This window comes from Artemia sp. Qi Xiang Cuo, chromosome 6, assembly GCF_049724085.1.
Source record: "Artemia sp. Qi Xiang Cuo chromosome 6, ASM4972408v1, whole genome shotgun sequence".
In the NCBI taxonomy this organism is placed as follows: Eukaryota; Metazoa; Arthropoda; class Branchiopoda; order Anostraca; family Artemiidae; genus Artemia; species Artemia sp. Qi Xiang Cuo.
The window spans coordinates 44,788,822-44,815,941 of record NC_142799.1 but is presented as its reverse complement, the minus strand read 5'-3'; the positions used below and the strand labels follow the sequence as shown (position 1 = coordinate 44,815,941).

Genomic DNA, 27,120 nt, shown 5'->3' with positions numbered 1-27,120 from the left:
ATAAAATATCTTTGAAAAGACTTCGGTACGAAATGACAGCAAATTGTCTGCGGTTAGAAGACAAGCGACAATAAGAATTCATATTTAGAAGCCCATCGGCGTTCCGAGTGCCTTTCTTCGAAAATCTTATTTTGTGGAAAACGTTTTTAACAGTTAAGTTTTGTTTGTTTTTAGTTGACATAGTCTTTTTTTATTGGTTAAGAAAAAAATATAGTTTTAATATTTTCGGATTTTCTTGGCAAAAATACAGATTTTGCCTTACTATTTGAATAATGGACAATTGAAAAATTTTGAATAATATATCCCTTTTGAAATTCTAGATACATACAGCCTAGTAGCCTATATTTTTATTTAGTTTCATATATATAAACTTTCACTGAAAAATAAAACTTAATACCTTATTTTGTTCCTAAGACATTGTATCTATGCTATTTTCACAACTTGAACACACTTACTACCATTGGGTTAAGTTCAATAGTAAGACTAAAAGTCTTAATAGTAGTAGTACAACTGGCCCAAAAATCTTTAATTTAATAGCCTCAGTTGTTCTTGAGATTTTTCTGAGACGTCTTCTTGACAACCAGCATACAGCTAGTACCATTTTTCCAGGAGGGGTTTATAAAATACGGTAACACGTTACTGTGGTAATTATTATGTCGGTAGAACCTATCAAAATTTAGAAAAAAAACGTCTACAGCAACATAAAGATGATATAACCAAAGCTTTAAATTCTAATAGTCATAATAGTTTTTTTGAGTCTGCTCTAAGCGACGATGTTTTAGATAACCCCTGCCATATAACACTTAAAAAAAATCCTCCCTCATTAGTAATGACTTAGGTATGAAGCAGGTTGTTCATGAAGCATTAGAAATAAAACTCAAGGGAAAATAATAATATTTATTTAAAAAAGAATTTGGAGTATTCACTCAGTACTGTACACACAAATTTAATTCAAAACGAGTTGACAGACTATATTAAAAAAAAACCAGTAGTCAATACAAGTGAACCTGCAACTAAAAGACCTATGAGGTTAGCTGCCAAAAAGGCACGAAAAGCATTAAAATTTTTTTAATAATTTAGATTTCACCTGAATAGATTACCTCCATTCGTTTTGTTTTATCTATAAGTCCTGGTTGAACTTCATTGAAGTAAATATTCTGGGCTTGGTTTAGCTTTAAGTTTAGTTTTTAGAGTAGTATATATATATATATATATATATATATATATATATATATATATATATATATATATATATATATATATATATATATATATATATATATATATATATATATATATATTTTTATTTTTATATATATATATATATATATATATATATATATATATATATATATATATATATATATATATATATATATATGTGTGTGTGCTAATTCCCATGATTTCAAAAATTAATCTAACAAATCTTCAAATTTCTCACCTCATTAGTTTAGATTATTCTTCAGAACAGAGGAATAAGTGTACTCTCAAAAATTTAATTTTAATATATATATATATATATATATATATATACATGTTAAAATACATATTAAAAGTGTAATGACTAGATGTCCAATCATCGTCCAAATGACGTTCGAGCAGATTTTGAAAGTGGAGGGCCCGTGTTACCGACTGTTGTGAGGGGATGGAGGTGACGCCAGAAAAATTTGTGAGGTCCCACTCTAGCAAAAGAGATGCCAAAAGCCGACAGAGCCGTGGTTTTTTCTTTTTTTTTGTATATCAGAGCTTACTAGTATCAATCAGAGTCAACAAGCCAGCGTTGACTTAGCACAGAGCAAAGCGTCTCCCATGCATTTATTTGTTATATTTTCTATCGACCATTTAGTATGGAAGGGATCGTACAGTCTTGAGAGGGGCTAAATTGATTGAAAAATTAAAGTTCTTATGACTTTTATAAGGGCTAAATGTGATTGAAGAGTATTCAGCATCCTCTCTTTCCCTATCCCCGGGGCACCCCCATAGGTCCTTAGCCATTTATCCAGTTTGTTTGGAATGGTCGAAATTGAGTCATAGAGCCCTAGGGGCAACGACTTTAAGTATGTTAATTTCTCAGGGCTCACAGCCAGATGCGTCATTTGAATTTATCGGCTTGTTTCCTAGGCTAAGACTCCCAAGACTTTCCCAACGGTATACTCCTAAAAACACTCGCGTACCTGAGTGTGTCAAAAGACATTACGTATACCCGAGTTTTAAAAATATATCATCTGGAATAATGCAGGAACAGCCTTGAGGATTGATATTTAACTTTCAAGGATTATTAGAAGGAGGGCATGGGGATTTAAAATAATTTTTTGGAGATATGGAAGAAGGAGTCGTGTTACAATAACTCGAGTCATTTTATTTTAATCATTTTTAAAAACAAATTCCGAAAATTCTAGAAACAATTAATCTTTGTTATATATCAGTCGAAGGAACTTTCCAAGTAAATTATGCATTTAAAAAGTCATTAAAATAGATAAAAGGATCCTAGAATCCTTTTAGATTGCAAAATTGAAGATGAAGATCACAGTTTTGATACTAAAATCAGTTTATTCTCTATGTTCTAGAATCTATAATTTAAACTGCATTTGCAGCTTAGTAAAATCTTGTTGTATCCAGTTTTGTGAATGCTGAGGCTATTAAACATGTAATATAATTAGAATCTGTGTCGGGAACATACTAAGAAACATATTTTTTGTGGGCTCAAATTAGTTTTGTACGGGGGGCAAAGGGCAGACGACAAACAACAATAGAAACGGATTAACGCTTTGGAAAAAAAGGAAATCATGAGGGAAATTGTACTACTCTTGACTTTAGGGGAAGCAGAAGTCCATCTGTGTACATGTTTGATCAGACTGGACCAGGCTTGATCATGCTCCGGTATTAGGGGGGATCTGACTTTGACTAAAATAAATGAATGAACAAAGTAAGTGGAAAATATAAGAAATAATACGATAATCACACAAAATAACAGGATCTCGGACAAGGAAGGGGTAGGACCCAAAGGCCTAGCCATGTTTTGTTGCCTTGTCTAACCCATTGGCGTTTTGTTTGTTCTGATTTTTCTAGTATTTTGAAGTTCTTAACAGTAAGAGTAGAGATAAGTTAACAATTCTTTTTGAAAACAATGGACCCGAAACTAAAATTTACCCATTACAGCGAGAAAAAGGACAGAGATGACGACGAAGCTATCAAGGAAATTGAATGGTATAACGTTGCAAACGATTTGATTCTTGATCAGCTATCGGCGAGAATAAGAGACACTTCCTCGATCCATGCTTGGAGGTAATTGTATACTGAAAACAAGTAATTTTATTTAGGCAAAACCACCCACAGATATTCTAGTGGTAAAGGGGGGGGGGGGGATAGGCCAGCTTTCAACTAGTTCTAAATACTATTATGAATTCAAGTAAGTGTTTTGGCTAATATTGTGTCATATTTTTACGAGTGTCAGAACTCTATACAGTTGTTATATATATTTGGTTTTCTAGAGTGGAAAGGGAAATGTAGCAACATGCCCTCTCCTGTTTATGCTACTGGTTCAAGGTAATAAATTAAACATTAATAGTAACTAACAATGTTTAAAGCGGCAACTTTGCTAATACCTGGTTAAAATGTGAAAAAGTTCAAGTATGTATATATATATATATATATATATATATATATATATATATATATATATATATATATATATATATATATTGGTCACTTTTTTTTGACATATGTTTATTTTTATTGGTTGGATTTTTATTGTCTGTAGTACAGAGGAGCTCATTAAGGAGACAATTAAACATGTTTTTTTTTTTTTTGCCCCTTTGTTCAAAAAAGGGTATAATCAAATATTTAAACTACTAAAACTAAAATTATTACTTGCTAGTTTGTTTTCCTTAAAAGGGATATCTCGAGATTTCCTGATTCCTAAATTTTACTTCATAATATGCACGTGTGCGCAAAAAAATCTAATAAATTGTTCAAGGGGGAAGTCCGCACAGCCAGTTTCTCAGTTCAGGTCTTTGCACTATTTCCTTATTTTCACAAATTGATTCAACCCCCCGATCCCCTCTTTAGAAATCCTGCATAAGCCAATCAGTTAAGTCATACCTGTGAGATGGTGCAGTCACAAACCACTTCGCCAGCTCACAAAGTTTCTTTCTGCTTTCGCAATTACGAATAATACAAATTCACACCATTATTCTAGAGTGGATTTTATTTAGGCAAAACCACCCACAGTTATTATAGTGGTAAAGGGGGGAGGGAGGATAGGCCAGCCTTCAACTAATTCTAAATACTATTAAGAATTCAAGTAAGTGTTTTGGCTAATATTGTGTCATATTTTTACGAGTGTCAGAACTCTATACAGTTGTTATATATATTTGGTTTTCTAGAGTGGAAAGGGAAATGTAGCAACATGCCCTCTCCTGTTCATGCTACTGGTTCAAGGTAATAAATTAAAAATTAATAGTAACTAACAATGTGTAAAGCCGCAACTTTGCTAATACCTGGTTAAACTGTGAAAAAGTTCAAGTATATATATATATATATATATATATATATATATATATATATATATATATATATATATATATATATATATATATATATATATATATATATATATATATATATATATATATATATATATATATATATATATATATATATATATATATATATATATATATATATTAAATATAGTCACTTCTTTTTTTGACATATGTTTATTTTTATTGGTTGGATTTTTATTGTCTGTAGTACTGAGCAGCTCATTAAGGAGACAATCAAACAAGTTTTTTTTTTATTTTGCCCCTTTGTTCAAAAAAGGGGATAATCAAATATTTAAACTACTAAAACTAAAATTATTACTTGCTAGTTTGTTTTCCTTAATAGGGATATCTCGAGATTTCCTGATTCCTAAATTTTACTTCATAATATGCACGTGTGCGCAAAAAAATCTAATAAATTGTTCAAGGGGGAAGTCCGCACAGCCAGTTTCTCAGTTCAGGTCTTTGCACTATTTCCTTATTTTCACAAATTGATTCAACCCCCCGATCCCCTCTTTAGAAATCCTACATAAGCCAATCAGTTAAGTCATACCTGTGAGATGGTGCAGTCACAAACCACTTCGCCAGCTCACAAAGTTTCTTTCTGCTTTCGCAATTACGAATAATACAAATTCACACCATTATTCTAGAGTGGATTTTATTTAGGCAAAACCACCCACAGTTATTCTAGTGGTAAAGGGGGGGGGGGCGGGGATAGGCCAGCCTTCAACTAATTCTAAATACTATTAAGAATTCAAGTAAGTGTTTTGGCTAATATTGTGTCATATTTTTACGAGTGTCAGAACTCTATGCAGTTGTTATATATATTTGGTTTTCTAGAGTGGAAAGGGAAATGTAGCAACATGCCCTCTCCTGTTCATGCTACTGGTTCAAGGTAATAAATTAAACATTAATAGTAACTAACAATGTGTAAAGCGGCAACTTTGCAAATACCTGGTTAAACTGTGAAAAAGTTCAAGTATATATATATATATATATATATATATATATATATATATATATATATATATATATATATATATATATATATATATATATATATATATATATATATATATATATATATATATATATATATATATATATATATATATATATATATATATATATATATATATATATATATATATATATATATATATTAAATATAGTCACTTCTTTTTTTGACATATGTTTATTTTTATTGGTTGGATTTTTATTGTCTGTAGTACTGAGCAGCTCATTAAGGAGACAATCAAACATGTTTTTTATTTTTATTTTGCCCCTTTGATCAAAAAAGGGGATAATCAAATATTTAAACTACTAAAACTAAAATTATTACTTGCTAGTTTGTTTTCCTTAATAGGGATATCTCGAGATTTCCTGATTCCTAAATTTTACTTCATAATATGCACGTGTGCGCAAAAAAATCTAATAGATTGTTCAAGGGGGAAGTCCGCACAGCCAGTTTCTCAGTTCAGGTCTTTGCACTATTTCCTTATTTTCACAAATTGATTCAACCCCCCCATCCCCTTTTTAGAAATCTTACATAAGCCAATCAGTTAAGTCATACCTGTGAGATGGTGCAGTCACAAACCACTTCGCCAGCTCACCAAGTTTCTTTCTGCTTTCGCAATTACGAATAATACAAATTCACACCATTATTCAGTGACTGACAAATTTATACTGACCCGCTAATGACAGAGTAAATGGGAGGAGCTGTTTGTACGCGCCGAGAATGTAGTGCCAAAAATCACAAGTCTTGATCTTACTGTTATATTATCTATATACAGTGACCTAACCTAACCTTGGTACTTTTTTTTGCCCTTTCAACCCAAAAAACTAAAGATTAAATAGTTTCCACGAAGTGAACATGATCAAACATAGCCCTCTTTCCTAAGAAAAAGGCTTAGATGTAAACAATGGGTAGCTTACATAACTTGCAGCCCATGTCTCAATGGCTATGGGGTCCTTTCTTCCCTGGAGGCATAGTTTTACCTTAGACTATTTTAAAGAAAATTGCTATCTCAAAATTTGGATCAGGTGTGTTTAATGAGAGGGCAGCTCAAATGGACATCAAAAGGAGGCTGGTTGCCCCCGATCAGTTTTGACTGTTAAAACGGCACTAAAATTTTCAATTTCCAATCGATGAACCCAGTCCAACGTTTTTAAGACCACCCCTTCCATATTAATTGGCTCTGAGGAAATTAAAACAGTATGTGAATAGTAAATAAAACAGTATGTGAAGGAAGATTTTTTTGTGAGGAAGAATTAGCGATATTACTAAAAGTATTAAAAAATAATAAGGCTAAAAGTCCTGATAGTTAAGTAAATGAGTTTCTTAAATATGGTGTCTCTGAGGTTAAAAATAAGTTACTGAAGATTATGAATATGGTTTTTGAAAAAGGGAAAGTACCTAACAATTTTAGGAAAACCTTAATTAAACCACTGTAGAAGAAAGAGGATAAGAATGAGTGTGGTAATTATCGAGGCATTAGTCTGGTCTCTGTAGGTAGCAAATTACTTAGTAATATGATAATTTTTAGACTGAGAGATGCTGTAGGTAAAGTTTTAAGAGAACAACAATGGGGTTTTAGAAAAGGTAAAGGATGTGTCGCCCAAATTTTCATTTTTAGGTTAATAATTGAGAAGCGCCTGAGTTGTCAAACACCATTAGTCCTCAGTTTGATAGATTATGAGCAAGCATCTCGATTCTGTTGATAGAAGAGCTTTAGTAAAGGTCTTATCCCTTTATGGTATACCAGACAAATACATTTTTTTCTTTTTAATTTATTTGTGTTCTTTTGTTGGTTTTGTTATGTTTGTGTTCTTTTTTTCCAATGGCCCGATGGCTGTTTTTGCAAATACATACATACATTAAAGTGATTAGTGCTATGTACGAGAAAAACACTGCAATGGTAAGATAGGAAAAGAAGTTAGCAGGTGGTTTTGTATTAAATCAGGAATTAACCAGGGTTGTTTTCTATGCCCCTTTATATGGATCATTTTGGTGGACTTCGCCTTAAGGAGCACAGGAAAGGGAGACCACGGAATCAAATTGGGAGGAAAAACTCTCCTGGACTTAGATTATGTTGATGGTTTACGCATCCTAGATGAAAGCTTGAGCAAAATGAATGAATTTTCAAAGGTTGCGCGAGTTCAGGGTGTTAGAAGAGGTTTGAAAATTAATATTAAGATGACTATGTCACTAAGACTAGGAACAAGTGGAGATGAAAAGGTGACGTTAGGTAATGAAAAGATTGATAAGATGGGCAGCTTCACTTAGCTTGGCAGTATCAAACAGATCGTGGTAACAAACTGTAAGTAAGGAGCGACCCGGCTCAATGGTAACCAAAAAACTCTAGAAAACGGAATTTTGATTCAAATAGATACATCAAAAGAATCAGATTTTAGTGCTGACAGAACCTTAACGAAAATCACAGCATCATATTAAGCATATGAGAAAACCCATCTGTAGAGGTTTCAAGTACCTATTTACAAATACATGGAATTTTGTATTTTTTGCCAGAAGAAAGATCACGGATGCGTGTTTATTTGTTTGATGTTTTTCCCCCAGGGGTGATCGTATAGACCCAATGGTCCTAGAATATCGTGGGAGGGCTCATTGGAACGGAAATTAAAGGTTCTAGAGCACTTTTTAAGTGACCAAAAAAATGGAGGGCAACTAGGCTCCCTCCCACGCTTATTTTTTCCCAAAGTCACCCGATCAAAATTTTGAGATAGCCATTTTATTCAGCATGGTCAAAAATATAAAAAGAGTGTCTTTTAGGATGACTTAATCCCCCGAAGTCCCCGGGGAGAGGGCTGAAAGTTATGAACTTTACCCAATGTTAACATGTAGTATTGGTTATTGGAAGTATACAGACGTTTTCAGGGAGGATTTTTAATGGTAGTGGGGGGTGGATCGGGGTTATGTGGGAGGATCTTTCCACAAAGGAAGTTTTCATGGGGGAAGGGACACTGATATGAAGGGGACGCCAGATTTCCCAGCACTATTTAAAAAAAGATCAGAAATTAAATAAAAAAAAAGTTTTCAACTGAAAGTAAGCAGCAACATCAAAACTTAAAACGAACAGAAAATATTACATATATGACTGGGTTCATCCCCTCGTCAATACCTCGCTCTCAAGCCTAAAATTGTTTACTACTTTCAAAAGAGCTATTTATTCTAATTAACGGCCTTTGTGATTAAGCGGTCATTTTTAAAGAATTGGAACAAAATTCGAACTTTAGCTTAAAGAGCAAGGCATTGACTAGGGGGCGAACCCCCTAATATACGTATTAAAAATATATGAATATAGTTATTCATATAGGCATCAGACGGCCTGGTGCTGCGGTGAGTTGTTAGTAGTAATAGTAGTAGTAGCAGTAGTAGTAGAAACCTTATGACTCTTTTCTATAGGCTATGGTATGGCGTTGCCTCTGAAATCTATGGAAGAATTAAAGTTTTATTTTCTTCAATAATTAAAACTTTATTTTATTTATTTCATCTAAACTTTATGATAATTAGCTTACTACGAGGTAGTTGATTACCCTTAAATCTTCCTATAATAATGCTGTTTATTTTTGTAAAGTGACAAAAACAGCTTAATAAAATATGTATCGCGCTAAATATTGCTTTCAGCAAATATGATATGCCTATGTGATCCTCTGCGCTGGTCAATATCTTTCCCATAGTCACGCAAATGAAAATTATTTACTTTTTAAAAAAGCTTGTAGTCTACTAACATAGACACCTTGATTGGAGTTTGCAACTGAAAGCAAATTCCTAGCTGATAAAAAATGTAAACCGCCAAAATTGGTTCATAACCAATGTACATTTCCATTTTCACCCTTAATTGAATCAACGACAATAAACGACTGGCTTGATGAGGGGTGTTATTTAGCAAAAATTTAGTGGGGAGGGAATTTATTTTCACAGTCTAACAAGGTCATTTCCCGATTTTTTCAACGAAAATACAATAAGCGATGTTTTAAAAATCTAGGGAGCGGAGTAATTAACCCACTCTCTCTAATTGACGTCCAGTGAGATATGTGCCAAAAAATAGGGAATTAATGAACTCCCTTGATATTTAAATGTGTAAAGAAACAAATTTAAATGTTTATTTAGGTTAGAGTTTGTAATTCCTATTTGAAAATCCTTTCTCTAAATTTTAATAGTCATAACGAAGGGCAGAGTAAAGACTGATATTTCATCCATCCCTCTTCAAGACCTCATATCCCTCCTAGCAATATATTTAAATTTTGTTTCGGTCTGGTTCTATTTTGTTGTTTTAAAAACGCCATGGCTTTATCTTATGCAACTCGGAATAACAATAAAATCTTATGGCCTCTGAACGTGCCAAGAATTCCAACTAGAGAGGGATAATCGGCCCATAGAGTTTGAAGAATATCTTGCCCTTTGTATCTTTGTTTTTGAGAAAAAATTAAACTACAGATGAAAATCTTGCGTGAATCAGGATGTTGGGGATACGAATATCTCTGTGGGGGAACATATGTCGGACACAATTTTTATGTCTAAAATTCACTTTAGTAGAATGCTAATAATGAATTCTAGGAGACATATAGCAAATACTTCTACGGGACATATAGCAAATACTTCTACGGGACATATAGCAAATACTTCTACGGGACATATAGCAAATACTTCTACGGGACATGTAGCAAATACTTCTACGGGACATATAGCAAATACTTCTACGAGACGTATAGCAAATACCATGTTATTCTACGGGACGTATAGGAAAACATTTCTACGAGACGTATAGCAATTTCCATGTAATTTGCTTTCTGGTAGGTATTCTATTCTACAGGTCATTACACTCTTTGCGAAGAGATTTATGTAATTAATTAAACCTGTATTATAAAACCAGCGCATCTTGTTTCGATTTTTAACGGACAAGTTTTTGAAAAGCAGACAGTTTTTTTTTTCTTGTTTAGCATTTGCAAAAAACGGGTAATTAGTGAGTGGAAATTTTTTTAATGCTTTTACAATCGGAGATGTTTGATTAACCTTTGCAAAAAAAAGGGTACTGGGATTTGTGAATTGGAGGAGATGCCATGATTATGTACTGTATAATACACAAGTGATGTTTTGGAGCGTATTGTCAATTTAACGAAAAAATGACTGAAAAGTGTTTTGAGAGAGATGGGTTGCATGGAGGGTTGAGTTGCATGAGAGTTCAGTTAAAGGGGGTACAGGTACACGGGGGTTTCGGTTATACTCGGGTTCAGTTACAAGGGGGTTCAGTTGCACGAGGGTTCAGTTAAAGGGGATACAGTTGCACGGGGGTTTCGGTTATACAGGGGTTCAGTTACAAGGGGGAGTCAGTTGCACGGGGGTTGAGTTAAATGGGAATTGAGTTCCACGAGAGTAGTGCTTTGTCGTGGTTTACCCGTGAGGTCCCTTACCACAACCCCAAAGGGCTCCGATCCCCCCACCCCAACCTCGAAGGAGCCCCCCGGTCCTCAAAGGTTATCTAGGCTCCCAAAGGGGCCGTGGTTTACCTTGTAACTTTTACATTCTCTTGATTTTCAAAGTTCCGTTTGAAGGACTCTGTTGTTTTAAGCCAGTGTGATTTTTCTTTACTTGATGGTCATTAAAAACGAAATTTTTGTGTTAAATAAGTAGTTTTTGTATCTTTTAAAAGAGTTTAACTGGATTTGAGAGACTAAGTTGAAGGTTTACTAGTATTTTTTCTTTACTTTGTGGTAAATAAAATCGAAAAATTTTTGTTAAAAAAGTATTTTTTTTATCTTTTAAAAGATATTTAAGGTGCTTGAGAGAGGCAGTTTCATTATTACATGTTTTTATTATGTTATTTGTGGTCAATAAAAACTAAAATTTTGTTTTAAATAAGTAGTTTTTGTATCTTTTAAAAGAGCTTTACGGGGATTGAGAGACTCAGTTGCCGGATTCCGTGTAGTTTTTCTTTACTTGGTGGTCATTAAAAACGAAATTTTTGTGTTAAATAAGTAGTTTTTGTATCTTTTAAAAGAGCTTTAAAGTGATTGAGAGACTCAGTTGCCTAATTCCTTGTGGTTTTTCTTTAATTGGTGGTCATTTGTTGTATCTTTTAAAAGATCTTTACGGGGATTGAGAGACTCAGTTGCCGGATTCCATGTGGTTTTTATTTACTTGGTTGTCATTAAAAAAGAAATTTTTGTGTTAAATAAGTAGTTTTTGTATCTTTTAAAAGAGCTTTAAGGGGTTTGAGAGACTCAGTTGCCTGATTCCGTGTGGTTTTTCATTACTTGGTGGTCATTTGTTGTATCTTTTAAAAGAGCTTTACAGAGTTTGAGAGAGTCAGTTGCCTAATTCCGTTTGGTTTTCTTTTACTTGGTGGTCATTAAAAACGAAATTTTTGTGTTAAATAAGTAGTTTTTGTATCTTTTAAAAGAGCTTTACAGGGTTTGAGAGACTCAGTTGCCTAATTCCGTGTAGTTTTTCTTTACTTTGTGGTCATTAAAAACGAAATTTTTGTGTTAAATAAGTAGTTTTTGTATCTTTTAAATGAGCTTTACGGGGATTGAGGGACTCAGTTGCCGGATTCCGTGTGGTTTTTATTTACTTGGTGGTCATTAAAAACGAAAATTTTGTGTTAAATAAGTTGTTTTTGTATCTTTTACAAGAGCTTTAAGGGGTTTGAGAGACTCAGTTGCCTGATTCCGTGGGGTTTTTCTTTACTTGGTGGTCATTTGATGTATATTTTAAAAGAGCTTTACAGGGTTTGAGAGACTCAGTTGCCTAATTACGTGTGGTTTTTCCTTTACTTGGTGGTCATTAGAAACGAAATTTTTGTGTTAAATCAGTTGTTTTTGTATCTTTTATAAGAGCTTTAAGGGGTTTGAGAGACTCTGTTGCCTGATTCCGTGTGGTTTTTCTTTACTTGGTGGTGATTTGTTGAATCTTTTAAAAGATCTTTAAAGTGTTTGAGAGACTCAGTTTCCTAATTCCGTGTGATTTTTATTTACTTGATGGTCATTAAAAACTAAATTTTTGTGTTAAATACGTAGTTTTGTATCTTTTAAAAGAGCTTTAAGGGGTTTGAGAGACTCAGTTGCCTGATTCCGTGTGGTTGTTTCTTTACTTGATAGTCATTATAAACGAAAATTTGTGTTAAATAAGTAGTTTTTGTATCTTTTAAAAAACCTTTACGGGGATTGAGAGACTCAGTTTTACCTTGTCACAGTTACATTTTCTTGATTTTTCAAAGTTCATTTTGAATTTCTTTCGTTGAAATGCAAGAGTTGGAATATTTCAGTAGTGTTTGGTTGTGGTTTACCTTGTCACAGTTACATTTTCTTGATTTTTCAAAGTTCATTTGGAATTTCTTTCGGTGACATGCAAGAGTTGGAATATTTCAGTAGTGTTTGGTGGTGGTTTACCTTGTCACAGTTACATTTTCCTGATTTTTCAAAGTTCATTTTGAATTTCTTTCGTTGAAATGCAAGAGTTGGAATATTTCAGTAGTGTTTGGTTGTGGTTTACCTTGTCACAGTTACATTTTCTTGATTTTTCAAGGTTCATTTTGAATTTCTTTCGCTGAAATGCAAGAGTTGGAATATTTCAGTAGTGTTTGGTTGTGGTTTACCTTGTCACAGTTACATTTTCTTGATTTTTCAAAGTTCATTTGAATTTCATTCGTTGAAATGCAAGAGTTATAATATTTCAGTAGTGTTTGGTTGTGGTTTACCTTGTCACACTTACATTTTCTTGATTTTTCAAAGTTCATTTTGAATTTCTTTCGCTGAAATGCAAGAGTTGGAATATTTCAGTAGTGTTTGGTTGTGGTTTACCTTGTCACAGTTACATTTTCTTGATTTTTCAAAGTTCATTTTGAATTTCTTTCGTTGAAATGCAAGAGTTGGAATATTTCAGTAGTGTTTGGTTGTGGTTTACCTTGTCACAGGTACATTTTCTTGATTTTTCAAAGTTCATTTTGAATTTCTTTCGTTGAAATGCAAGAGTTGGAATATTTCAGTAGTGTTTGGTTGTGGTTTACCTTGTCACAGTTACATTTTCTTGATTTTTAAAAGTTAATTTTGAATTTATTTCGCTGAAATGCAAGTGTTGGAATTTTTCAGTAGTGTTTGGTTGTGGTTGTCCTTGTCACAGTTACATTTTATTGATTTTTCAAAGTTCATTTTGAATTTCTTTCGTTGAAATGCAAGAGTTGGAATATTTCAGTAGTGTTTAGTTGTGGTTTACCTTGTCACAATTACATTTTCTTGATTTTTCAAAGTTCATTTTTATTTTCTTTAGATTAAAATAAATTTTTTTAATTTGTAATCTTATTTTTGAAGTTTTTTAAATTTTATATTGTTAAAATTAAATATACTTAATTTATAATATATATTTTATTTAGTTTATAATCAAGATTTTTAATATTTCAGTATTTTTTGGTTGTGATTTAGCTTTTAACATTTACATTTTCTTTATTTTTCAAATTTCATTTTGAATTTCTTTCGTTTATATGCAAAACTTGGAATATTTCAGTAGTGTTTGGTTATGTTTTACCTTGTCACAGTTACATTTTCATGATTTTTCAAAGTTCATTTTAATTTAAGTAGTTGAAATTAAAGAGTTGGAATATTTCAGTATTGTTTGGTTGTGGTTTAAGATTTAAGACTTACATTTTCTTGATTTTTCAAATGTCAATGTGAATGTCTTTCGTTGAAATGCAAGAGTTGGAATATTTCAGTAGTGTTTGGTTGTGGTTTACCTTCTCACAGTTACATTTTCTTGATTTTTCAAAGTTCATTTTGAATTTCCTTCGTTGAAATGCAAGAGTTGGAATATTTCAGTAGTGTTTGGTTGTGGTTTACCATATCAAAGTTACATTTTCTTGATTTTTCAAAGTTCATTTTGAATTTCTTTCATTGAAATGCAAGAGTTGGAATATTTCAGTAGTGTTTGGTTGTGGTTTACCTTGTCACAGTTACATTTTCTTGATTTTTCAAAGTTCATTTTGAATTTCTTTCGTTGAAATGCAAGAGTTGGAATATTTCAGTAGTGTTTGGTTGTGGTTTACCATATCAAAGTTACATTTTCTTGATTTTTCAAAGTTCATTTTGAATTTCTTTCATTGAAATGCAAGAGTTGGAATATTTCAGTAGTGTTTGGTTGTGGTTTACCTTGTCACAGTTACATTTTCTTGATTTTTCAAAGTTCATTTTGAATTTCTTTCGTTGAAATGCAAGAGTTGGAATATTTCAGTAGTGTTTGCTTGTGGTTTACCTTGCCACAGTTACATTTTCTTGATTTTTCAAAGTTCATTTTGAATTTCTTTCGCTGAAATGCAAGAGTTGGAATATTTCAGTAGTGTTTGGTTGTGGTTTACCTTGTCACAGTTACATTTTCTTGATTTTTCAAAGTTCATTTTGAATTTCTTTCGTTGAAATGCAAGAGTTGGAATATTTCAGTAGTGTTTGGTTATGGTTTACCTTGTCACAGTTAGATTTTTTTGATTTTTCAAAGTTAATTTTTAATTTATTTAAATTAAATGCAAGAGTTGTAATATTTAAGTAGTTTTTGTTTTTTGTTTAACTTTTCAATGTTAAATTTTATTTTTTTTTAAAAGTTAATTTTTAATTTATTTCTTTGAAATGAAAGAGTTGGAATATTTCAGTAGTGTTTGGTTGTGGTTTACCTTGTCACAGTTACATTTTCTTGATTTTTCAAAGTTTATTTTGAATTTCTTTCGATGAAATTCAAGAGTTGTAATATTTCAGTAGTGTTTGGTTGTGTTTTACCTTGTCACAGTTAAATTTTCTTGATTTTTCAAAGTTCATTTTGAATTTCTTTAGTTGAAATGAAAGAGTTGGAATATTTCAGTAGTGTTTGGTTGTGGTTTACCTTGTCACAATTACATTTTCTTGATTTTTCAAAGTTCATTTTGAATTTCTTTCGTTGAAATGCAAGAGTTGGAATATTTCAGTAGTGTTTGGTTGTGGTTTACCTTATCACAATTTCATTTTCATGATTTTTCAAAGTTCATATTGAATTTCTTTCACTGAAATGCATGAGTTTGAATATTTAAGTAGTGTTGGGGTATGATTTACCGTGTCACAGTTAAATTCTACTGATTTTTCAATGTTCATTTTTAATTAATTTACTTTAAATGAAAGTTTTGCTATATTTAGGTATTTTTTGGTTGTGGTTTAACTTATCAGAGTTACATTTTCTTGATTTTTCAATGTTAATTTTGAATTTCTTTGGTTGAAATACAAGAGTTGGAATATTTCAGAAGTGTTTGGTTGTGGTTTACCATGTCAAAGTTAAATTTTCTTGATTTTTCGAAGTTCATTTTGAATTTCTTTCATTGAAATGCAAGAGTTGGAATATTTCAGTAGTGTTTGGTTGTGGTTTACCTTGTTACAGTTACATTTTCTTGATTTTTCAAAGTTCATTTTGAATTTCTTTCGTTGAAATGCAAGAGTTGGAATATTTCAGTAGTGTATGGTTGTGGTTGAGGCAGTAACAGTTACATTTTCTTGAATTTTCAAAGTTAATTGTGAATTTCTTTCGTTGAAATCCAAGAGTTGGAATATTTCAGTGGTGTTTGGTTGTGGTTTACCTTGTCACAGTTACATTTTCTTGTTTTTTCAAAGTTCATTTTGAATTTCTTTCGTTGAAATGCAAGAGTTGGAATATTTCAGTAGTGTTTAGCTGTGGTTTACCTTGTCACAGTTACATTTTCTTGATTTTTCTATGTTCATTTTTATTTTATATAGTTGAATTTAAATTTTTTTAATATTTCTGTTTTTTTATTTTTTGTATTTCCAATTCAAAGGTAATTAGAAAATATTTTAAATTTTTCATTTTTATTTTCTGTAGATTACATGGAAGATTTTGAATAATTCACTAGTGTTTGGGCGTGGTTTACCTTGTCACAGTTACATTTTCTTGATTTTTCAAAATTCATTTTGAATTTCTTTCGTTGAAATTCAAAAGTTGGAATATTTCAGTAGTGTTTGGCCGTGGTTTACCTTGTCACAGTTACATTTTCTTGATTTTTCGAAGTTCATTTGAATTTCTTTTGTTGAAATTCAAGAGTTGGAATATTTAAGTAGTGTTTGGTTGTGGTTTAGCATATCAAAGTTAAATTTTCTTGATTTTTCAAAGTTCATTTCGAATGTCTTTCATTGAAATGCAAGAGTTGGAATATTTCAGTAGTGTTTGGTTGTGGTTTACCTTGTCACGGTTACATTTTCTTGATTTTTCAAAGTTCATTTTGAATTTCTTTCGTTGAAATGCAAGAGTTGGAATATTTCAGTAGTGTTTGGTTGTGGTTTACCATATAAAAGTTACATTTTCTTGATTTTTCAAAGTTCATTTTGAATTTCTTTCATTGAAATGCAAGAGTTGGAATATTTTAGTAGTGTTTGGTTGTGGTTTACCTTGTCACAGTTACATTTTCTTGATTTTTCAAAGTTCATTTTGAATTTCTTTCGTTGAAATGCAAGAGTTGGAATATTTAAGTAGTGTTTGGTTGTGGTTTACCATATCAAAGTTACATTTTCTTGATTTTTCAAAGTTCATTTCGAATTTCTTTCATTGAAATGCAAGAGTTGGAATATTTCAGTAGTGTTTGGTTGTGGTTTACCTTGTCACAGTTACATTTTCTTGATTTTTCAAAGTTCATTTTGAATTTCTTTCGTTGAAATGCAAGAGTTGGAATATTTCAGTAGTGTTTGCTTGTGGTTTACCTTGCCACAGTTACATTTTCTTGATTTTTCAAAGTTCATTTTGAATTTCTTTCGCTGAAATGCAAGAGTTGGAATATTTCAGTAGTGTTTGGTTGTGGTTTACCTTGTCACAGTTACATTTTCTTGATTTTTCAAAGTTCATTTTGAATTTCTTTCGTTGAAATGCAAGAGTTGGAATATTTCAGTAGTGTTTGGTTGTGGTTTACCTTGTCACAGTTACATTTTCTTGATTTTTCAAAGTTCAATTTGAATTTCTTTCGTTGAAATGCAAGACTTGGAAGATATCAGTATTGTTTCGTTATGGTTTAACTTGTCACAGTTAAATTTTATTTATTTCTAATTTTTCATTTGTTTTTAATTCGTTGAATTGATTGATTTGGTATATTTCAGTAGTGTTTGGTTATGGTTTACCTTGTCAGAGTTACATTTTCTTTATTATTCATTGTTCTTTTGATTTTAATTAGTTTTATAGAAATAGATGTAAAATTTATTTATTTTTTTGTTTTGTTTTAAAATTTACAAGTTAAAAGCTATTTTATTTTCATATTTCATTTTGAATTTCTTTCGTTGAAATGCAAGAATTGGAATATTTCAGTAGTGTATGGCTGTGGTTTACCTTGTCACAATTACATTTTCTTGATTTTTCAAAGTTCATTTTGAATTTCTTTCGCTGAAATACAAGAGTTGGAATATTTCAGTAGTGTTTGATTGTGGTTTACCTTGTCACAGTTACATTTTCTTGATTTTTCAAAATTCATTTTGAATTTCTTTCGTTGAAATGAAAGAGTTGGAATATTTCAGTAGTGTTTGGTTATTTTTTAAAATGTCAAATTTACATTTTCTTGATTTTTCAAAGTTCATTTTGAATTTCTTTCGTTGAAATACACGAGTTGGAATATTTCAGTAGTGTTTGGTTGTGGTTTACCTTGTCACAGTTACATTTTCTTGATTTTTCAAAGTTAATTTGAATTTCTTTCGTTGAAATGCAAGAGTTGGAATTTTTCAGTAGTGTTTGGTTGTGGTTTACCATGTCAAAGTTACATTTTCTTGATTTTTCAAAGTTCATTTTGAATTTCTTTCATTGAAATGCAAGAGTTGGAATATTTCAGTAGTGTTTGGTTGTGGTTTACCTTGTCACAGTTACATTTTCTTGATTTTTCAAAGTTCATTTTGAATTTCTTTCGTTGAAATGCAAGAGTTGGAATATTTCAGGAGTGTATGGTTGTGGTTTACCTTGTCAAAGTTACATTTTCTTGATTTTTCGAAGTTCATTTTGAATTTCTTTCGCAGAAATATAACAGTTGGAATATTTCTGTAGTGCTTTGTTGTGACTTACCTCGAAAAAGTTACATTTTCTTGGTTTTTCAAATTTCATTTTGTATTTCTTTCGTGGAAAAGAAACTGTAGAATTTTTTAATTAGCTGTAGCTTGTGGTTTTAATTGTACCAGATACATTTACTTGATTTTTTAAAGTTCCTTTGAATTTCTTTCGTTGAAATGCAAGAGTTGGAATATTTAACTAGTTTTTGGTTGTGGTTTACCTTATCACAGTTACATTTTCTTGATTTTTCAAAGTTCATTTTGAATTTCTTTCATTGAAATGCAAGAGTTGGAATATTTCAGTAGTGTTTGGTTGTGGTTTACCTTGTCACAGTTACATTTTCTTGATTTTTCAAAGTTCATTTTGAATTTCTTTCGTTGAAATGCAAGAGTTGGAATATTTCAGTAGTGTTTGGTTGTGGTTTACCTTGTCACAGTTACATTTTCTTGATTTTTCAAAGTTCATTTTGAATTTCTTTCGCTGAAATGCAAGAGTTGGAATATGTCAGTAGTGTTTGGTTGTGGTTTACCTTGTCACAGCTACATTTTCTTGATTTTTCAAAGTTCATATTGAATTTATTTCGTTTAAATGCCCGAGTTGGAATATTTAAGTAGAGTGTGGTTTTGGTTTCACATGTCACAAATACATTTTCTTGAGTTTTCAAAGTTCATTTTGAATTTCTTTAGTTGAAATGAAAGAATTGGAATCTTTCAGTAGTGGTTGGTTGTGGTTTACCTTGTCACAGTTACATTTTCTTGATTTTTCAAAGTTCATTTTGAATTTCTTTCGTTGAAATGCAAGAGTTGGAATATTTCAGTAGTGTTTGGTTGTGGTTTACCTTGTCACAGTTACATTTTCTTGATTTTTCAAAGTTCATTTTGAATTTCTTTCATTGAAATGCAAGAGTTGGAATATTTCAGTAGTGTTTTGTTTTGGTTTACCTTGTCAAAGTTACATTTTCTTAATTTTTCAAACTTCATTTTTAATTTCTTTATTTGAAATGAAATAGTTGGAATATTTCAGTAGTTTTTGGTTTTGTTTTACGTTGTCACAGTTACATTTTCTTGATTTTTCAAAGTTCATTTTGAATTTCTTTCGTTGAAATGCAAGAGTTTGTATATTTCAGGAGTGAGTGGGTGTGGTTTACCTTGGCACAGTTACATTTTCTTGATGTTTGAAAGTTCATTTTGAATTTGTTTCAATGAAATGCAAGATTTGGAATATTTCAGTAGTGTTTGGTTGTGGTTTACCTTGTCACAGTTACATTTTCTTGATTTTTCAAAGTTCATTTTGAATTTCTTTCGTTGAAATGCAAGAGTTGGAATATTTCAGTAGTGTTTGGTTGTGGTTTACCTTGTCACAGTTACATTTTCTTGATTTTTCAAAGTTCATTTTGATTTTCTTTCATTGAAGTGCAAAAGTTGGAATATTTCAGTAGTGTTTGGTCGTGGTTTACCTTGTCAAAATTACATTTTCTTTATTTTACGAAGTTCATTTGAATATCTTTCTTTGAAATGCAATAGTTAGAACATTTCAGTAGTGTGTGGTTGTGGTTTACCATGTCAAAGTTACATTTTATTTATTTTTCAAAGTTCATTTTGAATTTATTTCATTGAAATGCAAGAGTTGGAATATTTCAGTAGTGTTTGGTTGTGTTTTAACTTGTCACAGTTACATTTTATTGATTTTTAAAAGTTAATTTTTAATTTCTTTATTTGAAACGCAAGAGTTGGAATATTTCAGTAGTGTATGGTTGTGGTTTACCTTGTCACAGTTACATTTTCTTGATTTTTCGAAGTTCATTTTGAATTTCTTTCATTGAAATGCAAGAGTTGAAATATTTCAGTAGTGTTTGGTTTTGGTGTACCTTGTCACAGTTACATTTTCGTGTTTTATCAAAGTTCATTTTTAATTCCTTTCATTGAAATGCTAGAGTTGGAATATTTCAGAAGTGTTTGGTTGTGGTTTACCTTGTCACAGTTACATTTTCTTGATTTTTCAAAGTTCATTTTGAATTTCTTTAGATGAAATGCAATAGGTGTAATATTTCAGTTTAACATTTACATTGTAATTTTCTTTCAATTTAAATAGTTATTTTCTTTATTTTTACATATAGATTTTTAATCTTTCATTAGAGTTTTTTTTTGGTTTAACTTGTCAGAGTTTCATTTTCTTGATTTTTCAAATTTCATTTTGAATTTCTTTCGTTGAAATGTAAGAGTTGGAATATTTCAGTAGTGTTTGGTTATGGTTTACCTTGTCACAGTTACATTTTCTTGATTTTTCAAAGCTCAATTTGAATTTCTTTCGTTGAAATGCAAGAGTTGGAATATTTCAGTAGTGTTTGGTTGTGGTTTACCTTGTCACAGTTACATTTTCTTGATTTTTCAAAGTTCATTTTGAATTTCTTTCATTGAAATGCAAGAGTTGGAATATTTCAGTAGTGTTTGGTTGTGGTTTACCTTGACACAGTTACATTTTCTTGATTTTTCAAAGTTCATTTTGAATTTCTTTCGTTGAAATGCAAGAGTTGGAATATTTCAGTAGTGTTTGGTTGTGGTTTACCTTGCCACAGTTACATTTTCTTGATTTTTCAAAGTTCATTTTGAATTTATTTCGCTGAAATGCAAGAGTTGGACTATTTCAGTAGTGTTTGGTTGTGGTTTACATTGTCACAGTTACATTTTCTTGATTTTTCAAAGTTCATTTTGAATTTCTTTCGTTGAAATGCAAGAGTTGGAATATTTCAGTAGTGTTTGGTTGTGGTTTACCTTGTCACAATTAAATTTTCTTGATTTTTCAAAGTTCATTTGAATTTCTATTATTGAAATGCATGATTTGGAATATTACAGTAGCGTTTTGTTTTTTTTTACCTTTTAACAGTTACAATTTCTTAATATTTGCAATTTCATTATTATATTATTTAGTTTAAATTCAATAGTTTTTATATTTAAGTAGTGTTTTGTTGTGGTTTACCTTGTCACAGTTAGATTTTATTGATTTTTCAAAGTTCATTTTGAATTTCTTTCGTTGAAATGCAAGAGTTGGAATATTTCAGTAGTGTTTGGTTGTGGTTTACCTTGTCACAGTTACATTTTCTTGATTTTTCAAAGTTCATTTTGAATTTCTTGCGTTGAAATGCAAGAGTTGGAATATTTCAGTAGTGTTTGGTTGTGTTTTACCTTGTCACAGTTACATTTTCTTGATTTTTCAAAGTTCATTTTGAATTTCTTTCGTTGAAATACAAGAGTTGGAATATTTCAGTAGTGTTTGGTTGTGGTTTACCTTATCACATTTACATTTTAATGATTATTCAAATTTCATATTGAATTTCTTTCGCTGAAATTCATGAGTTGGAATATTTCAGAAGTGTTTGGGTGTGATTTACCTTAACACATTTACATTTTATTGATTATCCAAAATTAATTTTGAATTATTCTCCTTGAAATTCATAAGTTGGACTAGTTCAGTGGGGTTTGGTTGTGGTTTACCTTAACAGAGTTAAATTTACTTTATTTTTCAAAGTTAATTTGAATTTCTTTCATTTAAATGCTAGAGTTGGAATGTTTCAGAAGTGTCTGGTTGGGGTTTAACTTGTCACAGTTACATTTTCTTTATTTTTAAAAGTTCATTTTGAATTTATTTTGTTTAAATGCAAGAGTTGGAATAATTCAGTAGTGTTTGGTTGTGGTTTACGGTTTCTCAGTTAAATTTTATTGATTTTTAAAAGTTCATTTTGAATTTATTTCTTTGAAATGCAAGATTTGGAATATTTCAGGAGTGTATGGTTGTGGTTGACCTTGTCACAGTGAAATTTTCGTGATTTTTCTAAGTTCATTTTGAATTTCTTTCGTTGAAATGCAAGAGTTGGAATATTTCAGTAGTGTTTGGTTGTGGTTTACCTTGTCACAGTTACATTTTCGTGATTTTTAAATTTTCATTTTGAATTTCTTTCATTGAAATGCAAAAGTTGGAATATTTCAGTAGTGTTTGGTTGTGGTTTACCTTGTCACAGTTACACTTTCTTGATTTTTCGAAGTTCATTTGAATTTCATTTGTTGAAATGCAAGAGTTGGAATATTTAAGTAGTGTTTGGTTGTGGTTTAGCATATCAAAGTTACATTTTCTTGATTTTTCAAATTTCATTTCGAATGTCTTTCATTGAAATGCAAGAGTTGGAATATTTCAGTAGTGTTTGGTTGTGGTTTACCTTGTCACAGTTACATTTTCTTGATTTTTCAAAGTTCATTTTGAATTTCTTTCGTTGAAATGCAAGAGTTGGAATATTTCAGTAGTGTTTGGTTGTGGTTTACCTTGTCACAGTTACATTTTCTTGATTTTTCAAAGTTCATTTTGAATTTCTTTCGCTGAAATGCAAGAGTTGGAATATTTCAGTAGTGTTTGGTTGTGGTTTACCTTGTCACAGTTACATTTTCTTGATTTTTCAAAGTTCATTTTGAATTTCTTTCGTTGAAATGCAAGAGTTGGAATATTTCAGTAGTGTTTGGTTGTGGTTTACCTTGTCACAGGTACATTTTCTTGAGATTTAAATGTTCATATTGAATATAGTTAGCTGAAATTACATAGTTGGAATATTTCAGTAGTGTTTGGTTGTGGTTTACCTTGTCACAGTTACATTTTCTTGATTTTTCAAAGTTCATTTTGAATTTCTTTCGTTGAAATGCAAGAGTTGGAATATTTCAGTAGTGTTTGGTTGTGGTTTACCTTGTCACAGTTACATTTTCTTGATTTTTCAAAGTTCATTTTGAATTTCTTTCGTTGAAATGCAAGAGTTGGAATATTTCAGTAGTGTTTGGTTGTGGTTTACCTTGTCACAGTTACATTTTCTTGATTTTTCAAACTTCATTATTAATTTATTTCGTTTAAAAGAAATATTTTGAATATTTCAGTAGTGGTTGATTTTGTTTTACCTTGTCACAGTTACATTTTCTTGATTTTTCAAAGTTCATTTTGAATTTCTTTTGTTGAAATGCAAGAGTTGGAATATTTCAGTAGTGTTTGGTTGTGGTTTACCTTATCACAACTACATTTTCTTGATTTTTCAAAGTTCATTTTGAATTTCTTTCGTTGAAATGCAAGAGTTGGAATATTTCAGTAGCGTTTGGTTGTGGTTTACCTTGTCACAGTTACATTTTCTTGATTTTTCAAAGTTCATTTTGAATTTCTTTCGTTGAAATGCAAGAGTTGGAATATTTCAGTAGTGTTTGGTTGTGGTTTACCTTGTCACAGTTACATTTTCTTGATTTTTCAACGTTCATTCTGATTTTCTTTCATTGAAATGCAAAAGATGTAATATTTCAGTAGTGTTTGGTCGTGGTTTACCTTCTCACAGTTACATTTTCGTTATTTTTCAAAGTTCATTTGAATTTCTTTCTTTGAAATGCAAGAGTTAGAATATTTAAGTAGTGTTTGGTTGTGGTTTACCATGTCAAAGTTACATTTTCTTGATTTTTCAAAGTTAATTTTTAATTTCTTTCATTGAAATGCAAGAGTTGGAATATTTCAGTAGTGTTTGGTTTTGTTTTACCTTGTCACAGTTACATTTTCTTGATTTTTCAAAGTTCATTTTGAATTTCTTTCGTTGAAACGCAAGAGTTGGAATATTTCAGTGGTGTATGGTTATGGTTTACCTTGTCAAAGTTACATTTTCTTGATTTTTCTAAGTTCATTTTGAATTTCTTTCAATGAAATGCAAGAGTTGAAATATTTCAGTAGTGTTTGGTTGTGGTTTACCTTGTCACAGTTACATTTTCTTGAATTTTCAAAGTTCATTTTGAATTTCTTTCGCTGAAATGCAAGAGTTGGAATATTTCAGTAGTGTTTGGTTGTGGTTTACCTTGTCACAGTTACATTTTCTTGATTTTTCAAAGTTCATTTTGAATTTCTTTTGATGAAATGAAATATTTGGAATATTTACGTGTACAATATACATTATAAATAGTTTTAATATTTCATAGAGTTGTTATAAATATGTAATTATATAGATTTAATATTTAAGTAGTTTTTTGTTTTTGTTTAGCTTGTCACAGTTAAATTTTCTTAATTTTTAAAAGATCATTTTTTAATTTCTTTCGATGAAATGCAAGAGTTGGAATATTTCAGTAGTGTTTGGTTATGGTTTACCTTGTCACAGTTACATTTTCTTGATTTTTCAAAGTTCATTTTGAATTTCTTTCGTTGAAATGCAAGAGTTGGAATATTTCAGTAGTGTTTGGTTGTGGTTTACCTTGTCACAGTTACATTTTCTTGATTTTTCAAAGTTCATTTTGAATTTCTTTCATTGAAATGCAAGAGTTGGAATATTTCAGTAGTGTTTGGTTGTGGTTTACCTTGTCACAGTTACATTTTCTTGATTTTTCAAAGTTCATTTTGAATTTCTTTCGTTGAAATGCAAGAGTTGGAATATTTCAGTAGTGTTTGGTTGTGGTTTACCTTGTCACAGTTACATTTTCTTGATTTTTCAAAGTTCATTTTGAATTTCTTTCGTTGAAATGCAAGAGTTGGAATATTTCAGTAGTGTTTGGTTGTGGTTTACCTTGTCACAGTTACATTTTCTTGATTTTTCAAAGTTCATTTTGAACTTCTTTCGTTGAAAAGCAAGAGTTGGAATATTTCAGTAGTGTTTGGTTGTGGTTTACCTTGTCACAGTTACATTTTCTTGATCATTCAAAGTGCATTTTGAATTTCTTTCTTTTAAATGCAAGAGTTGTAATATTTCTGTATTGTTAGGTTGTTGTGTAACTGTTCACTGATAAATTATATAGATATTTAAATTATAAATGTTAATATATTTATATTTGGTTAAAGTGTTTTAAAATTTAATTAGTTTTTTGTTTTGTTTTTCCTTGTCACAGTTACATTTTCTTTATTTTTCAAAGTTATTTTTGAATTTCTTTCGTTGAAATGCAAGAGTTGGAATATTTCAGTAGTGTTTGGTTGTGGTTTACCTTGTCACAATTACATTTTCTTGATTTTTCAAAGTTCATTTTGAATTTCTTTCGTTGAAATGCAAGAGTTGGAATATTTCAGTAGTGTTTGGTTGTGGTTTACCTTGTCACAGTTACATTTTCTTGATTTTTCAAAGTTCATTTTGAATTTCTTTCATTGAAATGCAAGAGTTGGAATATTTCAGTAGTGTTTGGTTGTGGTTTACCTTGTCACAGTTACATTTTCTTGATTTTTCAAAGTTCATTTTGAATTTCTTTCGTTGAAATGCAAGAGTTGGAATATTTCAGTAGTGTTTGGTTGTGGTTTACCTTATCACAGTTACAAGTAGAAGGGCCTTATTGAGTCGTGACATTACCACGTGGTTTATGGTTTTCTCACTGAGAATGAAAAAACAGGAATTTTCTAACTTGGAAAAACATGAATTTTTTCACATTTATGGTTGTCAACAGCAATTAATGTCTGTTTTTTGGTTTTCTCAGTGAGAATGAAAAAAAAGGAACTTTCTCACTTGGAAAACCATAAACCACGTGGTCCTGTCACGAGTAGCACCTGTAAACTTGATTCACATAATCGCTAGGGGAAATTATTGATTCACGAAGAGGGACTTAGGAAACATTAAGGCTTCTTTAATCTTTAGGCCTGTCACGAGTAGCACCTGTGAACTTGATTTACATAATCGCTAGGGGAAATTATTGTTTCACGAAGGGGAGAATTAAGAAACATTAAGGCTTCTTTAATCTTAGGTCTGAGGGATAAACATTCTTTAGGTCAGAGAGAAAAATTAATATTTTATTTTCAAATAGGGCTTCATTGATCTTTAGTGTCAGGAATTATAATTGACATCACATGTTATCTTGGAATTATGCGGGAGTCTAAAGAGATAGAAATTCTATTTTTAAATACGGCTTCACGGAGCTTTAAGTCGGAGAGGTAAATTGATATTCTAACGAAACCCTAATAGTTTAGCTAGGAAAATTTATGAGATGAAGACATTAACGTAGGAAAGGGTTTCCTGGAAATTTGAAATGCGTTAGCGCAGAGATACCATACAAAAGGAACACGCTGAACTTACATTTAGGGATTATTTGGGCGAAACGGTTTTATCCATTTTATGAGATTATTTCGGTGAAACCGTTAGAGACATTTTGAAAGAAGATTTTAGAAAGGGTTTTAGAAGAGGTTTTGAGTGTGGTCGTTATAATACACAAGTTCCATTTGAACAGTGTTGTGAGGTCCTCTACCCCAACCCCAAAGGATTCCGATCCCCCACCACACCCCCGAAGGAAGCCCCCGGTACTCAAAGGCCCCCCAAGCTCCCATAGAGCCACAACCCCCCAAACGACCTCCTCAGACCCTCAAAGACCCTCCTCTGGTCCTCAAAGGGCCCCCGGACCCCCAAAGGGTACCCCGGACCCCAAAGGGCACCCCGGACCCCAAAGGGCACCCCGGACCCCAAAGGCCCTCCCCCGGTCCTCAAAGGCCCCCCTGGCCCCGAAGGGCCCCCTCCCTCTTCCTCCCTCCTCCCCCTTCCCCTCCTCCTCCTCAGCAATACATGTG

At 31.3% G+C, this 27,120-nt stretch overlaps 1 protein-coding gene across 1 annotated transcript in view; it reads left to right on the top strand.

Moving 5' to 3' along the window:
• The window catches only part of LOC148951266 (uncharacterized), a 108,069-nt gene that overhangs the window by 51,365 nt on the left and 29,584 nt on the right, over positions 1-27,120 (top strand). The window contains exon 6 of the mRNA XM_089091049.1: positions 3,160-3,285. Coding sequence (XP_088947175.1) covers positions 3,160-3,285 — 126 coding nt within the window. The remainder of the gene's footprint in view (positions 1-3,159; positions 3,286-27,120) is intronic.